Source organism: Mus caroli, unplaced genomic scaffold (genome assembly GCF_978045245.1).
Source record: "Mus caroli unplaced genomic scaffold, Mus_caroli_1 scaffold_3, whole genome shotgun sequence".
NCBI classification, from domain to species: Eukaryota; Metazoa; Chordata; class Mammalia; order Rodentia; family Muridae; genus Mus; species Mus caroli.
In genome coordinates, this window is record NW_028227258.1 from 59,979,209 (window position 1) to 60,002,236 (window position 23,028).

General features: G+C 37.6%; 1 protein-coding gene across 1 annotated transcript in view; it reads left to right on the forward strand.

Annotated features, from left to right (window-relative positions):
- Positions 1-23,028, forward strand: part of Man1a2 (mannosidase alpha class 1A member 2) — a 129,393-nt gene that overhangs the window by 44,929 nt on the left and 61,436 nt on the right. The window contains exons 6-7 of the mRNA XM_021157562.3: positions 10,505-10,599; positions 21,838-21,961. Coding sequence (XP_021013221.1) covers positions 10,505-10,599; positions 21,838-21,961 — 219 coding nt within the window. The remainder of the gene's footprint in view (positions 1-10,504; positions 10,600-21,837; positions 21,962-23,028) is intronic.

Here is a 23,028-nt window from a genome sequence, read left to right on the forward strand (position 1 = left end):
AATATAATGTGTTTTGTTTTTGCACTCACACAGTGATGCCCCATCAGTCGTGCCCAGGTATTGGTCTCATTTCATCACTGGGAAATGGGTAGTTAGTGAGTAGAGCAGCTTAGGGAGCTGGCTTTAAACACTGTTGCAAGGAGGAAGTTTTGGATCAGGAAGAAAGGTGAGGCCTCATCTTCCTAGGGAAAAATCTAGTTCTCAAAAGCTTTCTGAAGAAGGCCGCCTCTTGACCTGGGAAGGAGAAAAACCCAGACGTCCTAGTTGGATGTAGGTTGTATCAGGATAGGATTGAGTAGCAAAAATTACAGACTCAATCCAGAAGACTGAAAACTTCTGGGAATCTTAGAAGAACTAAGAGTGTGAGCTATAAACTCCACCCTTCTCTAGTTTTGAGTAAAAACCTCTTTGCAAGATTAAAAGACTAGATCCAGAGCCCAGCTTTGCTCCAGGGCACAGAGAGAAAACACTGAATTAATAATCCCTCTGCCAGTCAAGGGGGAAGCTAGACTAGCAGACCCAGAGATCCGTACACCCATAGTGACCATGCTCAAACTACTTTTGAAGCTCTGTGGCAAGGTCATGGTATAAAATGAAGCTGTAACTAAAATAGTGTTTTGTAAGCTATACTTAATAAAATTTAAATCACTGTTTCTTCTACTCTGTCCTTCTCCTTTAGAACTGTTCCCAGTCATTTTCAAGGTGAAGGACAGGGCAGGAAAAAAGAATCAGGAAATGCTAAGGGCAGTAAAAGTCTACTAGCAAACAGCAAACATGATTCAGCAGCTGTAGTTCAGTCCACTCAGAAGACACCACACACTAGTCAGCAAGGGCAGTTCAGTCCCGAAGCACTCATCTGAACCTGCAGCCAGTGGCAAGAAGCCAGCCGCAGGGACCTCAGAAGTCTTGGCAAGTGTCTCTCTCTGAAGACACCACAGGTGAAGCTCAGCAACGCAGTGTAAGGAGAACCAATACATGCGTGTCATCAGCCCAGAATAGTGAGGTGGAGCGAGGCAAACCAACACTCGAGCTCCCACTGTCTGTGGGGTCATATTCATATTCTTTCTAAACATTATGCGTCCTTTCACATTTGCTATAGCAACACATCTTTTCACGTGTGTCTGCTTAAGCAAAACATTTCTTCATGTGTCTGTTTTAGCAAAACGCCCTTTCACCTGTCTGCCTCAGCAAAACATCATTATAACCGGAGTCTCCAAAGAAACCAGAAATTTCTACTTTACCCACTCTTACTTACTCTACAGAAAGAGTTCCTTCCTCTCCCTCTGCTGGACACAGGGGCCTTCTAGTACAGGCCAGGCAGAGGAAGAAGGAAGAAAGAACACAGCATTTTCTATTCTTCCTACTCAATCCTTTGTCAGCAAAGAGTAAGGAAGTTGAGTAGACTGTAGAAGAGGACTGTGGGCATATGGGCTGGTCCGAGAGGAAGAGGCCGAGTCTGGTTCTCCGTGCCAGTCTTTCTCTGAAGGCATGAGAAAGACAGACTGGAAGCATGGAGTGTGTGGATATGGGGAGGCACCCACAGCTCCAAGGATCCATCTGAGTGTTGGTGGGGAACTGGATGGAAGATCATGGGCTTATGTTTGTTTTTTTGTTTTGTTTTGTTTTGTTTTGTTTTGTTTTAGAGAGGGTTAATAGCTAGGAAAGGGAAGTCTTCACCAAAGCAGTGACTACCTTTGTGATACTTAGCTGATTGATCACAGTAGTCAAGATTTTGTAGCTAGGGCCACACTGTTCTTATACTGCTTCTGGGGATTTTCTACATGACCGTCCTTTCATTTATACTTTGTGTACAGCCAGGAGGAGTGTTTGCAGCAGAGCCTGCTTAGCTACATTTTTCTTTAGCATTTGACCCAGTAAGATCAAGAGACAGTACAGATATCAACTTGTTTTCATGGGAGCGTCTAGACACAGGGCAATAGACACCCATAGTGCCTTGTTGATTTAGACTTAAAGTGTGTCTCTGTGTGTGTCCATGTTGGACTCCCTGGAGCTGGAGTCATAGGCCAGCATGAGTTGCCCAATTTGAGAACTGAACAGGAGTCTCTGGAAGAGTAATATGCTCTATCTCTGAAGCCCTTACTGCTGTTTTTATACAACTGCTAGGATTTTCTGTTTGTCTTACTGGTTTGTAATTTCTTTTAAAAATATATTTCTAAAATAATTTTAAAAATATGCCTACTTTAGAAATATATCTTTGTGATATTTTAATCTTTATAATTGACTTACTATTGTATTGTATATTTAATGTATTAGAGACTATATCCATGGCACATTATATGAGACAAACAATTTAGTTATGAGACATACACCAGTCCTCTTACCCCCTTTAAATTGATTTGTGTGTTTTGCCTGCATGTATGCATGCATGTGGATCATGTAACTGCATGCCTGGTACCAAGGAGGTCAGAAGATGGTTTTAGATCTTCTGGAGCTGGAGTTACTATGCTTGTAAATCATCATGTGAGTCCTCAGCCAGGAACAAGTATGCTTAACTGCTGAGCTGCCTCTCCAGATTCATACTCCAGCCCCTTTACAAAATTTGAGACAAGTCTCACAGAGTTGCTAAGGTCACTAACGTTTCCATCTTTTGCTTTCACCTTCTGAGTAACTGTACTACAGGTGTGTTCTGTCATCTAGCAGAGCTTAAGGGATTTTGTTGGTGGTGGTTTTTGAAGATGGTGGTTCTTGGTTCTTTTATATTAAAAATGGGAGGAAGAACATAGGAATGTTTGAAGACTTTGAGTTTAGATCTTTTTCCAAGTTATAGGTTGTTATTTATCTGGAAGTACTGTTTTATGTGTGAGTGTTTGATATACTTGATTAATTTTCATATCAGTAATGAGAACCAAAATTAATTTTGAGAAGATTTAGTTGAGGGAAGCTTCAGCCTTAATTCTTCCATGTTAGATTCTTTGCAGAAAAGTTGAAGCAAACATTGAAATTTTAGTTGCTGATGTCATGGACAAAACCAAATAGTTAAGGAAATACACGTTGCTACCATAGTTCTACCATTGTATGTGTGAGCCTTGAACTTTAAAGAAGGAACAGGGGGAGGAGCACGTATGGGCTGGAATTCAGAGTTTTGGTTTCTTAGCTTGTATGCCTCCGCCTCCCTGTCCCCGACAGTGGTATTTATGAAGCTTTTTACCTGTTGTACTGTAAGTTTCCTCATGTATAAAAGCTGGCTTGAGAGTGGGCAGATTTGGTTGTGGGTAAGCACCTGTGTAGTGCTTGAGGACACAGATGCTACCTCTGGAGAGGTAGAGCTCGGAAGGTTTATTTTCCTCTGTCAATGCTTTTGGAGGTTTTAGAACATCTTAGCGTGGAGGGCATGGCAGTGTAGAAAAGGAAGCCAGGAAAGGAATGTAGGACTAAGCCAGGGTAAAGTAGGGCACCCAACTGCACGTGTCCTGTGACCCATTTCCTACTTCTAGGGTGACTTTCTACCCTTCACCACAAGTGTGCCAGCATATGAAGTCCACTTATTAGACCAGGCCTTTCACCTGCCTCTAGAAGCACTTCACAGCTGTGTGTGTCTGTCATTTTCTATGTGTGTCTTAATATAATCAACTTGGTAACATTAACCAGAAGTTTGTGAGGGTAGTGAAGTTTTTTACTTAGTTGAAAATAAATAAATAACACAAATTCTTAAGATATGTTCTCTCAGGGGTAAAGACATGCATTTTTTCCTGACTTTCTTATACAGTAGACTTACATTAATATATGTGATCATTTTGATTTGAAAGTCCTCACCAGACCCGTTTCTGTGGCTTCAACATTGAATTTGCATCTGTGATGTGCTAAAAATAAATGCATCATAGAAAAATAATTTTTATTTGGCATTATCTGATGCTGAACGAGTAGGAAGTAGGTGCCTTTCATCTGAGCTGAAGTTGACTATCATTTATAATGTAACAAAGTGCTTTTGTTGTATTGGAGGTATAGCTAGAATAAGAAATGTGTTACATGCGTCCCATTTTCTGTGTAGGGAGCTACATGAGGGTTACATGCTGTCCTAATAGCGTTTCTCTTTCCTGCGGATTTGTCATTATCATAAATGTGATGTGTTATTTGTCTCAGAAAAAGAGTTTTCTGTTAACAACTATTCACAAGTTAAGAACTTTTGATGATTTATGACGCTTACTCCATACAGATAGATGGCATTTCCTTAACAAGGTTGTCTCTCTTCATATCTTAAAATAGTATCAAAGTGCTTTCCTAGCTAAGAAAGCATAACTTATATGGGAAATGGTACCTGGAACCTGTCAGATAAAATAGAGAAATTGTTAGCTGGAGTTTAATACACACTCATAGATAATAAAAACAAAAGAAATAACAGCAATAAAATCTGCCTTTACTGAAACATAAATATACTGAGTCAGTTTAGGGGTATTTTCTTGGACAAATGAATAGCTTTTAAACCTAAAGTACTGTTAAATAAAGTCATGAATAAAGAAAAAGAAATGTTAAGTATTAATGTTTTCTGGTTTAAATATCAAGTTGTTTTGGAAAAAGTGATCTTGCCCCAGAAATAGCTGCAATTTCTATTGAAATTTTGACTTTTTTGTTGTCTACAAATGGCCTAGTAATTGGGTAAAATATTCCACTAAACTTTGCTGACTGAAGTAGTTTGCCTTCCATTGCTATAAGCACCATGACCAAAAGTTGCTCTCCAAAAAGGAAAGGAGAGGGTTTACCTCCCCTTACTGCTGCTCGTTCATTAAGAGAGGAAGTCAGCAGATCAAGGCAGGAACCTGGAGGCTGGATCTGAAGCAGAGGTTGTGCAGGAGCACTGGCTGTTCTTTCTAGGTTGCTCAGCTAGCTTTGTATATAATTCAGGCCTACTTGCCCAGGGGTTGCAGGGTCCTGCCATGCCAATCATTAAGAAGATGTTCCACAGTTTTGCCTACAAGACACTGATGGAGGTATTTTCTTGACTAAGGTTCCCTTTTCCAAGATGACCTTGGCTTTTGTTGACAAAACTAGGTAGTAAACTGACATAAATATCTTTAAATATATTCATTATTTTCCTCTTTAGTGTGTTAGGTCATATATGCATTTGTACACAGTCTTGTCATGTATGCTTGAAAGTTTCAGTGATAATACTAATTTATAGTTGATTGTGTTTGTGGTCATTTGATTGAAAAGACAGTTTATAGCATTTGTAACAGGTAGAAATTTTGGGGTAAAATTTATGAGAAGAGAGTGCTCTGGAGGAAAATCCCTAGATGCTGTACACAGCTCTACCTGATTGGCTAGGTCCTAAGAGTAAGCCTATATTGAACAAGCATCAAGCCTCCTGATGTCACTTGCTCTTGATCTTGAGCATGCCTCTTGCAGCCGTGGCTGCTGTAAGGAGCAATGATTGGATTTTGAGTTTAGTTACATGCTTTAGAAGATGTAAAACAAGCATTTCTCAGAGGATATGACAATATTGAAAGTCTCAGAGTACAGTTTACAGTCACCAGGTTTCAGTTCAGAATTACTAATGTATGAGGAAACAAGGGAAAACATTACTTCCACATGAATGTTGACCTGTCTTGGGCTTACCCAGATGAGTCAATAAATGTTTTATAGAATCTTTCACAGCTAGACTCAATTGCATGGGAAGTATTCTTGAAGTTATTGCATAGATGAAAGTTTTAGTTAAAAAGTAAATCTATGAAAGAGAACATTAAAAGTCTAGAAAAGAGGAATATGGTATCCAAAAAAATTTTACTGTTTACAGCTGTCATTGAAAGTAATATCACTAGACTTGAAGGTACAACGATATATTATTTAGCACAAAGAAAGATAATAAAATCAGAAAGAAAAAAAACAGTAAATGCTTCAGAAGTTTGGGATAATGTTAAAAAAGTTTGATATATGTGTGCTTTGGGTAGAGATATTGAAAAACAACAGCTATATTTTTTCTGTATTTGGTGGGAGACTTGAAATTGAAGACACGCTTCCTTAGCATGTATCTTAGTTAGGGTTTATACGAAACACAATGATCAAAAACAGCTTGGGGTGGAAAATTTTTCTTTCATCTTAGAGTTGTAGTCTGTTGTGAAGGGAAGTCAAGGCAGGAACCTGGAGGCAGAAATTGAAGCAGAGGCCATGGAGGAACGCTTGTTTACTGGTTTGCCTCCCATGGCTTGCTCAGCCTGCTTTCTTGTACACTTTAGGACCACCCACAGTAGGCTGTGCCCTCTCACATTAGTCAGTAATTAAGAAATCCACAACAGTCTTCCTTATAGGTTAGTCTGATGGAGACATTTTCTCAACGTTTTCACTTACCAAACGACTCTGGCTATGTCAGGTTGACAGAAAAATCTAACTAGGGCATCATGACTAAGCACACTTAGTCATATCATAGTCACACAGCTAGAAACCAGGGATTAAAACGGAAGTTTGAAAGCACTCACAGGACAGAATGATACCATGGAAAACTATGATTTAAATGATTGAAACCATGAAGGTTATTTTTTTATCAAGTGCCTTTAAAATGATGTATTTATTTAGAGCAAAAAAACCCAAAAAAAAACCCCAGCCCAGAATATTCCATTACAATGCTTAATGTATATCCTCTATGAAATAATGAAATAGACTTCACAATAAAAATTACCAACAGAGATGAAGGCTGCTTCATGATAAAGGATGAATACATCAGGAAGACTCAACAGTTCCAAAATTAAATCAGTAGCTTACTCTATTCTGGACACCTTAATAATACAGCTTCAAATGAATGAAACAGGAATGGATAGAATTAAAAGATTTCTTTTGAATTCTTGAAGTAAAAAGGCAATTCCACAAGGACTGTTAAACCCTTAAACAGTTGTGCAAATTGATAGGACAGACAGACAATAGGTAATGATGTATACAAGTCCTTAGCACCAGTAACAGCTATGTTAAGTGAATTGATGTTTATAGAACACTCATTCAACAACTACAGAATACACAAGTCTTTTTAAGTACATATTATATGCATATTCTGGACATCAAAGCAAATTTCAATAAAATTATAAAAATGTTAACATATTTGTTCATATGTGGTGGCTCACTATAATCCCAGTTCTCTAGGAGGCTGGACTGAGTCCTAGTCTAGCCTGGTTTGAGGCTTTGGAAAAAAAAATGTCTTCAGGTGGTATACACATCAAATAAAGAATTGCATGGGAAAGTGAAAATGTTATAAAGTTGGTACTTGGAATGTATGAACAAAATTGAGTATAGCTTTTAAGCTAAATATCTTAAGGAAATAATAGAAGATAGCCTACCAAGATCAGGAATGAGTGCTATCTCCATGGTTAGGCTTTTGTTTTGTTTTTGTTTTTTGAGACGGGGTTTCTCTGTCTCGAAACTCACTCTGGAAAACACTCTGTAGACCAGGCTGGCCTCCAACTCAGAAATCTGCCTGCCTCTGCCTCCCAAGTGCTGGGATTAAAGGCATGTGCCACCACTGCCAGGCTAGTGGTTAGGCTTTCGTTGGAGACACCATAGACACTCTTAGGAGCACAAAGGTTCTTGGGCTCACAGAGAGCACCAGGGAAACGAGGAATGCTAAACATACCCGGTTGTCTTTTTCAAGGGAAAAGATATATAACCTGTTTTTCAGTAGCCTGGTGATCTGTGCTATCTGTAAGGCCAAGCTGCAAAGAACTTCCACAGGGAGAACCAGAGTTGACTAATCATTTAGGTGACCTTCACACTATCTGTATGGCCAGTTGCTTCCCCAAGCTCCAGCAACCAAGACCAGAGGTGGCTCAGAGCCCAGATGACCTCTGTGCTCTCTGGATGACCACGACTACAACAGATCCTTCCCTAGGTCCTTAGTATAACACATACAGCCAACTCCAGAACCCGTCTCACGGAAGGAGTGACGAGAGTGAGACTCTTCAGAGAAGACTTTCTTTTCTTCTTTTTTAAAGCAGAGAAGGTTCTGGCTTTTATTTTACCGACACATGTTTCCTTCTTTCTTTCTTTCATTTTTTTTTAAAGATTTATTTATTTTATGTATATGAGTACACACTTTAGTTGAACAGATGGTTGTGAGCCTTCATGTGATTGTTGGGAATTGAACTTAGGACTCTGCTTGCTCTAGCCAACCCCACTTGCTCCGGCCAAAGATTTATTTATTAGTATAAGTTCACTGTAGCTGTCTTCAAAGGCACCAGAAGAGGGCATCAGATCTCATTATGGGTGGCTGTGAGCCACCATGTGGTTGCTGGGATTTGAACTCAGTACCTTTGGAAGAGCAGTTGGTGCTCTTAACCATCTCACCAGCCCCTGAGAAGAGTTTCTATGTAATTATGCATTGTTGTGCATGGGGGATTGTATTACACCAGAAAACCCTTTTCCAGTTGTACTGCACTTAAATATGCCTACAGTAAACTGCCAGAAGTGTGAACTAACACCAGCTAACAAACTGTGTTGATTGGGATTTTCTTCTTGCCTCCTGAGGATTGTTACTCAGCTGACCCTGATGCTTGCCAAGACTCCCTACCCCTCCACACACAAAGCATTAAAAATGGGATAGTGGAGTGTGCCCGATGTTGTTTTTCAAAGATTTTAGGTAAAATGGACAAGTCCTCTAAAAAATATGTCTAAATTGACTCCTCCTCTTTCTCTTCTTTCTCCTCCTTCTTCTCTTCCTTTCTCCCTCTCCTCCTTTCACCCCTTCTTGTCCTTCTCCTCCATTTTTTACTAGTATCTATTAGTTGTACAAAATAAGCGCTCTCACCGTGCCATGTCTGTACACGTGACGTGTATAATGTACTTTGATCTTACTAACACTTACCCTGCTAGGTTTCTGTCTCCATTCTCAGTGGTTTCCTGCCCACCTTCCCAATGGTAGTCCCCTTCCTTTTCCAGATAGTCCTAATCTTGTGGTTTTGAGCATTGATTCCACATGTGAATGGAAACAGGCTAGATTTGTCATTCTGACTGTGCCTTATTTAGCTCAACATGAAGACGATCTAGTTCCATTTCCCTACAGATGACATAATTTTGTTCATATATATATTGTATGTGTATATGTAAACTTAATTATGTATATATATCACATACCCTTGACCCATTCATCTGGTGACGGTCAGGCAGGCAGATTGTATAACGTGGCTCTTCTCTTTCACAAACTCAGGAGCTTCTTTTGATGGTGTTAGTGATTGACTCAGGAGCTCCTAGAAGCTAAGAAGGTGTCCTGTCCTGTACAGGGAACACTGTCCCACTCTTCTGAGGTCATAGTGGCACTGATAGCCAAAAGAACATTACCGATTTGTAAACATTGTGAACATATAAGTAAAAATACTGGAAAAAATTAGTAAAGCTAAGCCAGTAAGAATATGGAAAAATTGTCGGAGGCATAAGTTGGGTTTATATTCAGAAAGCAATGCTGATTTAATATCAAAACAAAACAGTTAACATAATTTTTTATTTTAAGTAACAAAATAAAGAAGAAAAGTAATGAGCTATTTGCAACAAATTCAGCCAAACCAATGTCACTTTGATGGCATGTATTAATAGAAATGCAGTGAGGTGCTATTCACAGTTAACACTGGACTAGCATTGCAGTTTTAAAGTAAAAACCATATTATGTTACTTACTTTTTTTAAAAATTCCTTCAAGTTTTTGAGATACCCAGTAATGTCTTCAATTTTTTTAAAAAAAATTTGTTTTCTAATATTATGTAATCAGAAACACACATCTCATGGAGGTCGGGGTGGGGGGCTGTGCCAAGTCAAAAAGAAACATTTACAGCAACTCAAGAGCATCTATCAAGACTGTATTACTAGCTTTTTGTTGTTAAAATTTGAAATATGCTTGCATGTTGATGAAGATTCTGTAGCCCAGTTATCTTTTCTTTTTCTGTTCTCTCTCGCTCTCTCTCTCTCTGTGTGTGTGTGCGCGTGCGTGCTATGGAACATAGTTTTCTTGTGTGTTCGTGTATGTGTGGGTTGGGGGGTGCACATGTGTGCGGGTGCATGTGGAGGCCTGGGTTTATGTTGGGAGTCATGCTGGATTGTTCTTCCAGTCCTAGCCAGAGCTTGCTGATGTGGCTGGTCTTATTAGGTAGTCCGCTTAGGGATCCTGCTTCAACTTGAGTGTCTGGACTTAAGGTGAACTGCCATGCCCACCAGAATTTATGTGGGATTTTGGCAGTTTGATTGCCAGTCTTGATTCTTTCATGGCAACTGCTTTAGCTGCTGATCCATTTTCCCAGCCTTCTCTTAGATTTTTTTCGGGGGCAGGTAAAAATATAGGTGATGACCAGAACTATGGCCTTTCTGTGTAACTATGTGTCCACTGAGGCTGTCACATGCTGGGAAACCTTCCTCAGCGTGCACTCAGACATCTACTCTAGTTCCTGTGTACTCTGCAGTAAGGATGACCTGTAACCGCTTACCACACGCCTTCTTATAACATGTACGTGGTGGTGTGCATGCGGCAAGAGGTGGTAATGCGCAGTACTTACTGTAATTGATGATTATTTGTGCTTTCGTCTCAGATATTCAAGACTAAAGCAGTGCAGTTGGCTGAGAAACTCCTTCCTGCCTTTAACACACCTACTGGGATTCCCTGGGCAATGGTGAACCTGAAAAGGTAAACGCTATTTTATTTGATTATTTATGTTCCAGAATTGTTAACTGAATTTTGACATTTTTATTCATGGAGATTTCCATTTAGCTATTCCACTATGCTTTCAAGACTTTTTTTTTTTTCTTTGTATGTTTAGAAGAACATCAAAGCTTTTCCTTAGTTTTAAGCTGTGTCCTTTGCTTTGAGACAGGTCTTCTGCCTGAATTTCATTCCAGTTGCTAGTAACTTGTCTCCAATTCTGTTTAGTGTTGCAATGTATTAAAAGTATTCTCCTTCTCCCTTTTCTTCTTATGTACTACTTACTGTTCTAAGGCAAGATAGAAAGCAACTTGCCTAGAAATCAAGACAGTCTGTTCTGGAATGCCATGCTAAGGATAAAGGAACACACAGTTCTGATGTAGGATGCTCATTATAGTGTCTAGGTTCAAGGCTGAGCAGGAAGCCTTAAAAATAATTATTCTTTGTTACCAATTTCATTCAAAAACACTGATTTTTTTAACTTAGAAATGGATGAAATACTTTATTTGTGTTACTTTATGTAAGTCAAAAATTTTAATAATCCCTAATTTTAATTTTCATTTAAATCATTTATGCTGATTGAAATTTTTGCTGTTCATGTTTTCTCCAGGTAGTACTTATTGTTTATCTTAAAATCACCTGAAAATATGACTGTTGGTCTCCTTACACTCAGATACCTCAGAACAAGTTGAGAACAGTCTTTTTCTATAGGTGTGAACCTGTGGCAGTCTAGATCGTATGCTCTTGTTGTAACTATAGTTTGCAAGCCTTTTCTCCTTGCTTCATGGCCAGCTGCCTCACTCTGCTGCAGTTTCCTTTGCTGTGCTTTAGCATCAGTCTGACTCCCGATAGTTCTTCTGTTCTTCTCTTCCCCTACTGCCTTTGACCTGACAGAGTCCAGTTTGGAACTTAAGTTCATTATACTGTTTTTATTTACCTCATTACCTTTATAAAGTAGCTACTGTGGGCATTCCACTGACACAACTGTTACTTCAGTATTTCAGTGACACTGAGAGAGGGCAGTGACATGTCTCCAAATGTTTATTATATCCAGAACTTTTCTTTCATATAAGCTTTTTGTGTCTATATGTGCATTTGCATGTATGCATGCATCTGTATGAGTATTATGGAATAATATTATGGTCAGAGAACAGCTTGTGGGAGTTTATTTTCTCCCACCACGTGAGTTCCAGGTATCAAACTGAGATGGTCAGGTTTGGTGAAAGGAACTTACCCACTGAGCCATCTTGCCAGCCTTCATTTCTTTTTAATTTTTAATAAATTCTTATTTTTTTAAAGACTTGTTTTATTTGAAGAATAAAACTTCCCTTTGAAGAAGTTGTTTTGCTCTTGTTTGGCCTCCATTGTTTGTAAGTGATGATTTGAGTTGTTCTTGTGTATCCCTTGATTTGTTTTCTCTCACTTTGCCCTTCATATTTGCTGTTTTAATATGTGAAAAAGTGCTCTAATATCTTTTTTCTGACTTTTGATTTCCTTCCAAAGCTCAAATTCATTGCACTTAAAAGCCATCCTACAGTCCCATAGTTCTTTTTCATTTGATAATCCATTTTCCACCTATCTTTATTATATTTCCTTTTATGTCATTTCTGAATTTCTTAGGATCTCTAAAATTGTGTATAGTATTTATTTTTCTAATTGAAAATACTGATAGGAAACATGGTAGATCTTTTAATTATTTAATTTAGGAACTAAAAGACTTCAAATATAACACAGTACAGCCTTTATTTAACCAACTTTTTCTTTTACCCCATTTTTTATTTTTATGTATTTTTAATTGGAAATAGATTTTTTTCACACAAGATATTACTATGGTATCTGTTCTTCCTATTCCTCCCAGTTCCTCTCCACATCTCCTTCCATCTTGATCCACCCCAAATCCTTAGAAAACAAACTGGCATCTAAGGAATAATAATAAAGTACAATAAGATAAAACAAAACCAAACAAATTGGAATAGGACAAAACAACTAAGTGAGAAAAAGATCCAAAGAAAAACCACAGTTGAGAGGCATGCATGAATCTCATAAAAACGTAAGACTGAAAGCCATACTATGTATGTGAAGGGCCTATAAGGTGAAACAAACGATGCCCTGATTTAACTTATGAGAGGATCTCCTAAGATCCCATTGAGTTTGTTTTGTCCCGGCCATCTAGGCTGGGCATGGGGCCTACCCTCAAGTTGTTGGTTTTCCCAGGGAGACTCCCTTGGAGAAAACTCATTTTTTATTTGCAAATGGCTATCAATTGGACAGAGTCTTGGTGGAAGCATGTGTCCACTTTCAGCTCTAGGAGCCCATCTGGTGCAGCCCCATGCAGGCTCTGTGCATGCTGCCACAGTCTCTGTGACTTTATCTGTGTGCAGTCCTGTTGAGTCTAGAAGGTCTTCACTCTATCCCCTCTGCTCTTATGCTATCTCTGTCCCCTCTTCCAAAGAGTTCTGCCCTGGAGAGGAGAGGAGATGGATATGATGAGAGACGTTTATTTTGGGCCTGAGTGTTCCTCAATCTTTCACTTTCTGCATATTGTCTGTCTCTGGGTCTATGTATTTGTTTATATCTGCTACAGAAAAAAAAAAGCTACTCTAATAATGGTTGAGCAAGGCATGGATCTATGAGTATAGCAGAGTGCCACGTGGAGTCATTTTATGCTATGTTCACTTAGCAGAACAGTAGTGTTAGGTTTTCTCCTGGGCCCCTGGCCTGTCTAATCTCAGACTCTTGGTTACCCAAACAGAATTGGGTATGGGTTTCATCTCATGAAGTAGGCCTTCGTTCAGATTAAATATTGGCTGCTTATCCCACAGGTTATCATTGTATGTCAGAGGTTTGTAGCTGGGTTGTTGTTGTTTACCTTTCTCCTCTGGTGGTGTTCAGAGTGCCTCCTGTACTGTAAACTACATCATGGAAGCTAGTTCATAGGGAGGAAGGCTCTAGATCAGCACCAGCTTGACCTCTCCATGTTCAATGAATTGTGTAGATGTTTCCTTTCAGTTTGTGCAAAGCCATCTTATCAATAGCCTGGATTGTTTAAGGATAACCCGTAACCCCTTAGGTCAAGAACTCTTTAGATGTAATCCTTTCCCAGTACTGCAAGCTAATTTGGTGATAAGAGATGTCCAGTTGGGGTTTTGTCTTCTCTGTTATTTAGTGATTTCATTTAGATTTCCTTCATATATGTAATATTTTAGGAAACTTCTACTGTATTAGATTTCCATTTGACCCCTCAAATAGCCATTAGTTTTAGCTGTCCCTTCCTGTATTCCCTCCCTCCCTCTCCCTTCTTCTCCCCTCCTCCCTGTTTTAGCCTTCCTTTCAGTGTCCCCATATCCATCCAGACTATTTGCCTTTCCTAGGGAGATCAGTCCCTCCTTGCTAGTACCTTATTCTCCACCTAACCTCTGTGGTTATATGAGTATTTAGCGTGTTTATCTTTGACTTAAATGTAATATCCACATATAAGCAATTACATACACATTTGTCTTTCTGGGTCTGAGGCACCTCACTCAGGATTTTTTTTCCCTGCATTTACCTGTGAATTTCATGATTTCACTTAAGAAAACAAAAAAACCAAAACAAAACAAAATAAAAAATAAAAACAGTTGAGTTATATTCCGTAGTATAAGCGTACCATACTTTCTTTTCCTATTGATCCACTGAAGATCCATATAGGTTGTTTCCAATTTCTGGCAATTATGCATAGAACAATAATGAACTTGGCTGAGGAAGTGTCTCTGTAGTTGAATAAAGTGTCTTTTAAGTATATGCTCAAGAGTGGTTATTTCTGGGTCTTGAGGTAGATCAATGACCATCTCTTCAGGAACCATCACACTGATTTCCCTAGGGGAAGTACAAGTTTGCAGTCCCCCCAGCAGTGGATGAGTGTTCCCTTCACATCCTCGCCAGCAAGAGCTCTCCTCATTTTATTGATCTTGTCCATTCTGAGATGGAATCTCAGTGTAGTTTTGATTTGCATTTCCCTGATGACTAAGGATATTGAACATTTATTCAAGTGCTTCTCAGCCATTTGAAATTTCTCTTTTGAGAATTCTCTGTTTAGATCTGTACCCCATTTTTTTAAATTGTTTTTTTTTCTTGGCATGTAGTATTTTTGAGTTCTTTATATATTTTGGATATTAGTCATTTATTGGATGTGTAGTTGGTAAAAATCTTTTCCCATTTGTAGGCTGCCACTTTGTTTGAATGACAGTGTCCTTTGCCATACAGAAGCCTTTCAGTTTCACGAGATTCCATTTACTAATTGTTAATTTTAGTGCCTTTGGCATTGGTGTTCCATTCAGAAGTTTTTTTCCTGTGACAATAAGTCCAAGACTGTTCCCCACTTTCTCTTCCATGAGATTTAGTGTATCTGGCCTCTTATTGAGGAGGTCTGGTCTGTGATCCATTTGAGTTTTATGCAGGATGATAAGTGTGGATCTGTTTGCATTCTTCTCTGTGCACATGTGTAGCCATTTAGTTTTACCAGCACCAGTTGTTGAGAAGTTATTTGAGTTGTTGTTGAGAAGTTATTTTTCACCTTGTATTTCTGGCTTATTTAAAAAAAAAATCAGGTTTCTGTGTTTAGACTTATTTCTGTGTCGTTGATCAATGTATCTGTTAAACCAACCATTTAACAAGTTAGAAACACCTCATTACAATCAAGAACAAGGCACTGTTTAGCATTTTTCTGGAAGTAGTAACAAATCTAATAAGAATGAGAAATAAAAGTAATGGATTTTAGTCAAAATTTATATATATATATATATATATATATAATGACTGCCTAATTTAAAGATGATTTAAAATGCAATTATTTAAAAGCTAATGGGTAACTAGTTAAGTTAAGGTAAAAAACAAGTTTGGATTGGAAGGTGAATGCTGGAACTGTCCCACAGGAAGAAGAGCTCAGTCTGCCGCAGAGGAGGCTCAGCTGTCTGCCTCACAGTCAGGTTCTCACTGAACAACCTGTGTCAGCACAGAGGCATTCCTAGCCATCACAAGGACATTAAACATGTCTTAAAGGATGAAAATGAAACTTCATGATTAATAATAGAGTCTTATTACCCAGAATTCAACTGAAAATTAGTAGACATGGTATGAAACAGGAGACTGTTACATAATGAGAAGAGAAATCTGTCAGGAGAGAAGCAGGCAGAGGAACAGTATGACCTCCAAGGCCTGGGAGCAGGTTTTGTAAACATGGTGAAGTCTCTCGAGGGAAGTGTAACAATGAGAAGCGTGACCTATAACAGGACCCAGATGGAGCTCCTAAAGCTAAGGCCACAGGAAGCACATTCACCTGACAGAGTTAACGGTTTTTACCTCAGCTTGAAGATCTGTGAATTTGAAAGTAAAGCACTAGAAATCACCAAGTGAAATCACAGAAAATGAAAACTAAATCGCACAGGTATGAGGAAGAAACTATCTAGTAATTTCTTGGGCAGTATCAGATGGTTCAGCGCACATGTGTGGAGCAAGGGGTGGAGCAGGAGCCAGGGAGTGGGATCAAAAACAGAGACACTGGTTCAAAGAAATAATGTCTCAAACCTTACCATATTCGATAAATTCACAGTTCTTGGTATTTCATGAAACTTGGCAAGAGACACAATTTGTCAGAAAAATCAATTTTTAAGAAGTGCCTTGTTTCTCCTCCATTTTCTTCCTTTCCCCACCCTGCTCCATGAAATTGAGTGGAAGACAAAGTGATGAATCAGAGAAAGATTAGATAGAATTGGGTATGTCCAACTCTCGGGAAGTCAGAGAAAAGAGAGGCTACTTAAAGAGAGTAGTGCAGAGGAAAGAGGAGGCCGTTTTACTGGGAGAGGTTTTCAGAGACAGCAAATATTCTCTCCCAGCCTAGAGTCTGTCTCTTGCGTTGATGTTTCCTTTGCCGTACAGAAGCTTTTACTGTGATACAATCTCATTTGTCAGTTCTAGTTCTCGGTGTTATTTCTGAGTTCCTGCAGTCCTCTTTAGAAAGTCCTTGACAATACCTTTATCTTGAAATGTTTTCTCTCCTTAGCATCAACTTTTAGAATTTCTGGATGTATAGTATAATGTCCTTTATTCATGTTTATTTTTGTTCAGAATGAAAAGTGTATGTCTATTTTGATTCTTCTACATGTGTTTGTCCATTTTCCCAGCACTGTATGTTGAAGAGGTTATATTTTTCCTCAGTGTATATTACTGTATATATTATTTCCATCTTTGTAAAAAATATGGTTCACAATTAATTGTATGGATTTAGTTCTAAGGCTTCTTGTCTAGTCTGTTAACTGTGTCTGCTTTGTACCTGTTGGATACTGTTTTTATTACTGTTGTTTTGTAGGGCAATTCAAAATTCAAAATACTCTCAGTATTGTTCTTTTTGCTTATGTTTGGTTTGGATGTTTGCAATCTTCTGTGCCTTCATGTGAATTTCTAGTTCTGTAAAAAAGGTTACTGAAATTTTGATGGTGATTGTATTAAATAAGGTCATTTTCGGTAAAACAGCTATTTTTGCACTGTCAATTTTACCATCCCATGAGTATGGAGGATTTTTCCATTTTTGTAGTATTTTCAGTTTCTACAGTGTTGTAAAATTATCATTGGAGCATTTATTTACTTTCTGTTAGGTTTACCCTAGTTTTTTCTTTTCTTTCTTAAAAAAAAAAAAAAAAACATTGTGTTGTGGTGTTCTCCTGACTTTCTCATATATATATATATATATATATATATATACACACACTTATATATTTATATAATATATTTCTAATATTAATATATGTTAATATTAGAAAGCTACTGATTTTTACATGTTAATTTTATATTCAGCTATTTTGCTAATAACTATGTTTGTCCATATTGAGAGTTGGATAGTGGAGTCATTAGCTCTCATGTGTAATAGATCATCTTGTCTGCAAACAGGATAATTTGACTTCTTTTGTCCTGTTTTTATCTCATATTTCTCTAACCAAGCTGTCACACATAGGAGGAGAGAAAATAGATGTCCTTGTCTCCTGATTTAGTGGAAATGCTTGCTTGCTTTGTTTAACTGTAACATTGTTTGTTGGTTTGTTGTGAATATCCTTTAGTGTTGGATTCGGATAAATGCCTTTTCTTCATTGACGTAATCGTTTTGCTCATATCCTTAAGACTATTAATAGGTTGGCTTTATTGATTTGCATATGCTTAAGTATCCTTTTATTCTTGGAATGAAAGCCATTTTGGTTAGCATGAGGTACAGTCTTAGCTACTTCTGTACCACAGACTCCATGTGTGAACCCTGAGGATACTTCTCATATTTTGCCTCAATTATGCTGTTCTCTTCTTAATCAGAGCTGATTCTTCAGCTCCAGCTGTCTAGAACCACTTCTTATTAATACAAAATAGTACATTAACAACCCTGATAGACTCTTCTCTCAAAAATTTCACAAGTCAGGCCTTCATCCTGTGCACTGCTTTCAGCATTATCACCTCAGTTCTCTTGGCTCGTTAAGCTTTGAACACTATAGCCCAAAATTCCAAATATTTCCCACAATCTCATCAAAGTGTGGTCAGGTCTGTCAGAAATATCCACAAACCTGGTACCACTTACTGTTTTAGTTAGAGTCTCTACTTTTGCGACAGCATATCATGACCAAGCAATTTGGAGACGAAAGAGTGAATTTAAAAATAGTTTATAGTTGTATCAACCAACTATCAACAGGAAATCAGGGCAGGAGCTCAAGGCAAAAACTTGGGGGCAGGAACTGGTGAAGAGGCCATGGAGGAGGGCTGCTTATTGGCTTACTCTTCATGGTTTCCTCAGCCTATTTTCTTTACAACTCAGGACCTCTTGCCCAGGGATCGAACCACCAACAGGAAGCTGGGCCCTCCCATATCAATTATCAATCAAGAAAAATGTTCCACAGACTTGCCAACAGGCCAATCTTTTTTTTTTTTTTTTTAAGATTTATTTATTTATTTTATGTATGCGAGTGCATTGTCACTGTCTTCAGCCACACAAGAAGAGGGCATTGGATCCCATTACAGATGGTTGTGAGCCATCATGTGGTTGCTGGGAATTGAACTCAGGACCTCTGGAAGAGCAGTCAGTGCTCTTAACTATTGAACCATCTCTCCAGCCCCAACAGGCCATTCTTATGGAGGCATTTTCTCTGTTATATTCCCTCTTCTCAGATGTCTAGGTTTGTGTCAACTTGACAGAAAGCAACTAGTGCATCTATTTTGTCAGATTTTAGTAAAACAGTATCTGCTTACATTCTAGTTCCCTTTCCTTAGACTGTCCTTTTCTTTCTTTCACCTTAGGACTTGCTTGTGTCTTTGCTAGTAAGGTATATTTCTTGCAGGCAGCAGAGAGATGAGTCCTGCTGTTAGATACAGTCTGCTAGCATGTGTCTTGGAGAAGTAGTAACAGTAGCCCACAGAGGTGTTGTGGAAAGGTGTGTGTTGTTGCAGTCATTTTGTTACGTTTGCCCTGATTGTTGCTCTGCTGTTCTAGTGCAGCTTTTCTTTCAGTGGTCTCATTGATGTGTTTACTTACATTTTAATTAAAAAATGTTTACTTCCTTACTTTTAAAATAATTTTAAAAATTTATTTTTATTTTATGTGTAAAAATGTTTTGTGTTTCTGCATGTATACCTCATGTGTATGTGGTGCCCACAAGGCCAGAAGAAGATATTGAATTACCCAGAACTGAAATTTCAGGTGGTTGTGAGCTGCCACGTGGGTGGTGAGAATCAAACCTGACTCCTGCTGAGCCATCTCTCCAGCCCCAATTTAAAAATTTTAATTAATGTGTTGTGAAATAGTTCTGCCTAAAACTATTGCCAAAATAATGTTATTTCTAAGAAAGTTAAGGAAACATATATTTAATCCACATTTGAAATTATTAATATCCTCTCTTCATTCTTGTCTGTTTGAAAAATATTGTATGTATAGTTGTTTTGAAGCAAATTCTGCTTAAATGAAGTATATTTCTACTTTAAATTTTTGCATATTATAATTATATTTTTTTCAAACTTGTATTTTCATAATGTAGGTACATCTGAGTGAAATTTGGAGCTCCATAAATGCTTATTTCTATTGATCAGGTTTCTGAGTTTAAACTTGTACATTGTGTGAGTGCTTTCATTTATTTAATTTCTTGGGTTTTGAGGAGAAATATGAACATCAGTTGTTGGCAACCTTTGTTCTTAAAATTGCAATTCACTAGAAGCTTTGTTCTTTAAATACAGAGAGTAAAGATTTTGTTTGGGCTTCGAAGAAAATACAAATTGTAGGTGATCCATTATCAGACAATTCAAAATAATTATAGAGCCCTTAAATTGATTACTATTTAACCATCAAAAGTTTGCCAAACATTTCTATGTCTTATTGCTGATGTTTAGCTTAGGAAAGAGAGACGTCATGTTGTTTTTAATTGTTTTGTTTATTAGTATTCACTGCACATTTTTCTTACTCATGTATATATGAAAGCATTTTAATGTTTCCCTTTGATCAGTTGAAAAGTATAACATTTGTAGGAAAAATTACGATGGTGTTAGTTTGAAGCAGCTAATTTTTAAAATTGAGTTAGTCTTTAGTAGAGTTCTTTGGAGTTTTCTTTTAAGTTAGAATATATACAAGTCAAATTTTATATTTTAGAATGATGCCTATGAAATAACATAAAAACTTGTTTAGAATTTGGTCTTTTGAAAATTATTTGCATATACTTTGAATGATGTTTTCTATTGTTGCTTTTAGCTGGTAACTTTTTCCATGATAAACTGTAAACTGTTGGACGTGCCTAGGTTTTGTTTATAGAAGGTAACAGAGTCATTAGTTAGCTGAAATCTAGCTGATCTCTAAATGTTAGGCTTTAGGTCTAAAATGGATACTGCCATTCTTAATTTTTTTGTGTCCTATCATACTAAAATAAAAATTCTGAAAATTTACCATGGTCTTATAGCATCCTTGCATGGTGTGGGTGTTAGCTAGCTCTCTAATTGCATCCTCTAGCACTGACTTTCTAAACTCAGTCTGTCACCTTCATTTCCCTCCAGGCCATTGCATTTGCTGCTTCCTTTATTGGGAATTTTCTCCTTGAAGGTCTATGCATCAGAGACTCCTCTGTGATCAGGACTCTGAAACACTTTGTCTGATCATAACATAGAAAGGGCCTTTCTTCTGTTGCGTTTTCTGTCCATAGTAATCAGTATTCTATTTATCAACTTGATTTTCTTTATGGTAGTTTTCACCATTTCAGTGGTCTTATTTGTTACAAGAGCAGGAATATTATATGTCATGTTTATTGATGTCTGTCCTGCAGCATAGCAAGTTCTTACTATTTGTGAATATAAATGTCTGTCTTACATATTACTATATCCACATTCCTTTTTTGATCCTCTCTTCTAGCTATAAAAGAACAGATTGAGAGTGGTATTTGCCTCTGATAATTTCAATGAGAATACAGTATTATATAATAAAGGAGCTGTAAAAGTTAGTGCTATGTATGTCCAGATGTAGATTTTAGTCTGTTCTTGACCTAGATTATTAAAGTATAGTATATTAAATTGACAGCATACAAAAATCAGAGTATATGCAAGTATATTAGAGAATCATTTATTATACAGATTTCTCCCCAGCTATGAAAATCAATGAGAAAGCTGCTATTGTAAACTGATATGGAAAGACTAATAAGGCACATTATAAGAATACAGTGCCTGATCAGAGCACTTAATACATGTCACTTGTGCCTTGCCTATAAGAGGGAGAAAACAAACAAACATATGTATTGCTGTGTATTTATGAAAGTTCTATATGTGTAAGAAGCTAGTAAAAAGTGATTGATTATAGAGCTAAGTGATATAAAGGGATGAGAATAGATAAAATTTATTTGTTCCTTTTTTTTTTTTTTTCCTTTGGTTTTTCAAGACAGGGTTTCTCTGTGTAGCCCTGGCTGTCCTGGAACTCACTCTGTAGACCAGGCTGGCCTCGAACTCAGAAATTTGCCTGCCTCTGCCTCCCAAGTGCTGGGATTAAAGGTGTGCTCCACAACCGCCCGACTTGATGCTTAATTTTTATGTTGTCTTAATTTTTAAAACCTGACTGTATTATTGATTTAAATTTTAATAAACAAAATTAAAATAAATTATTATATTAGATGTAATAATTTCTAAGATCTATTTAAGATGCTTGTGTTTCCCTTTCGATAATCCTGTCTCTTTCTATCCCCTATTACTCAGTGGAGTAGGTCGAAACTGGGGCTGGGCGTCTGCAGGCAGCAGCATCCTGGCTGAATTTGGCACCCTGCACATGGAGTTTGTGCACCTCAGCTACTTGACTGGCGACTTGACTTACTACAATAAGGTTCGTCTCTGTCCTCTTTCTGTTTGGTATAAAGGACTTACAAGTTTGCCAAAAGACGTCACAGGTTTTCAGGGCTTTGGTTTTTATTGCTTATTTTCCTCTTTCAGTTATTTTGCTTTTTAAATTTCTTTCTACTTAGACATATTTAAAGTATTTATTGAGAAGTTGTAACTACTATTTTTATTTAATTCTATTCCAGTTTCTAATCATATTTCTGAACTCTATAGCCAGCATGCTAAGATAGGAAAACAAAATTTAAAAAGGTTAATAATTGCAAAGGAAGAGAGGAAATACTGTTTATTTACAGAGTATATGATTATTCTGCTGGATATTTTAAGACCGTCTTAAAGGTTTTTGTGGGTTTTATTTTTAAAGGAAGGTTTGCTTTTTCATTTTCTTTTTGGTGATGTGGATCTCAGTCTAGAGTCTTGCAAATGCTGACTGTTGGCTCTACTACTAGACTATACTTGAGTGTTAGAACCTGACTATTTACATACAAATAACTACTGTGAATGCAAAGCACAGCTCTTAGCTCAGAAGAATAAGAAGCGCTTCTTTTGCAGCAGATCCAGCAGCCTGTTGTGCCCTCCCCACCCCAGAGCGGAGTCAGGTTGTTATCACTTCAACATCACAGTCCTTTCATGGAGTTTTTATAATAAGAGAACAAAATAAAATTATAAGTAATAACCCATGTTAAAATATATTGGTGGAAACATCAGTGTATGAGTTACAGCAAAGTATATCTCTTTGTAGGTCTCAGATGCTAATTCTTAATATTCTTAGCCTTTGGGTAGATAGAAACCAGGGGTCTGTTAGGACATCTCAGGAAGACCTAATAGTCACAAGGCACTGGGTAACATAGAGAGGTAGGTAAGGAGTGGCAATTAAGAGGGGGAAATATACTTTAAGATAGTTTAGTTCTGAACCCAAAATATTCCAACAGTCTCTAATTATGGTATTTTAACTAATTAATGGTGGTTGTAGTAGCTTTAACATGGACATGACTGTTTTTCTTCTTAAGTTCACACTAGAAACAAACATTTTAATTGCAAGGGTATAAAATATAC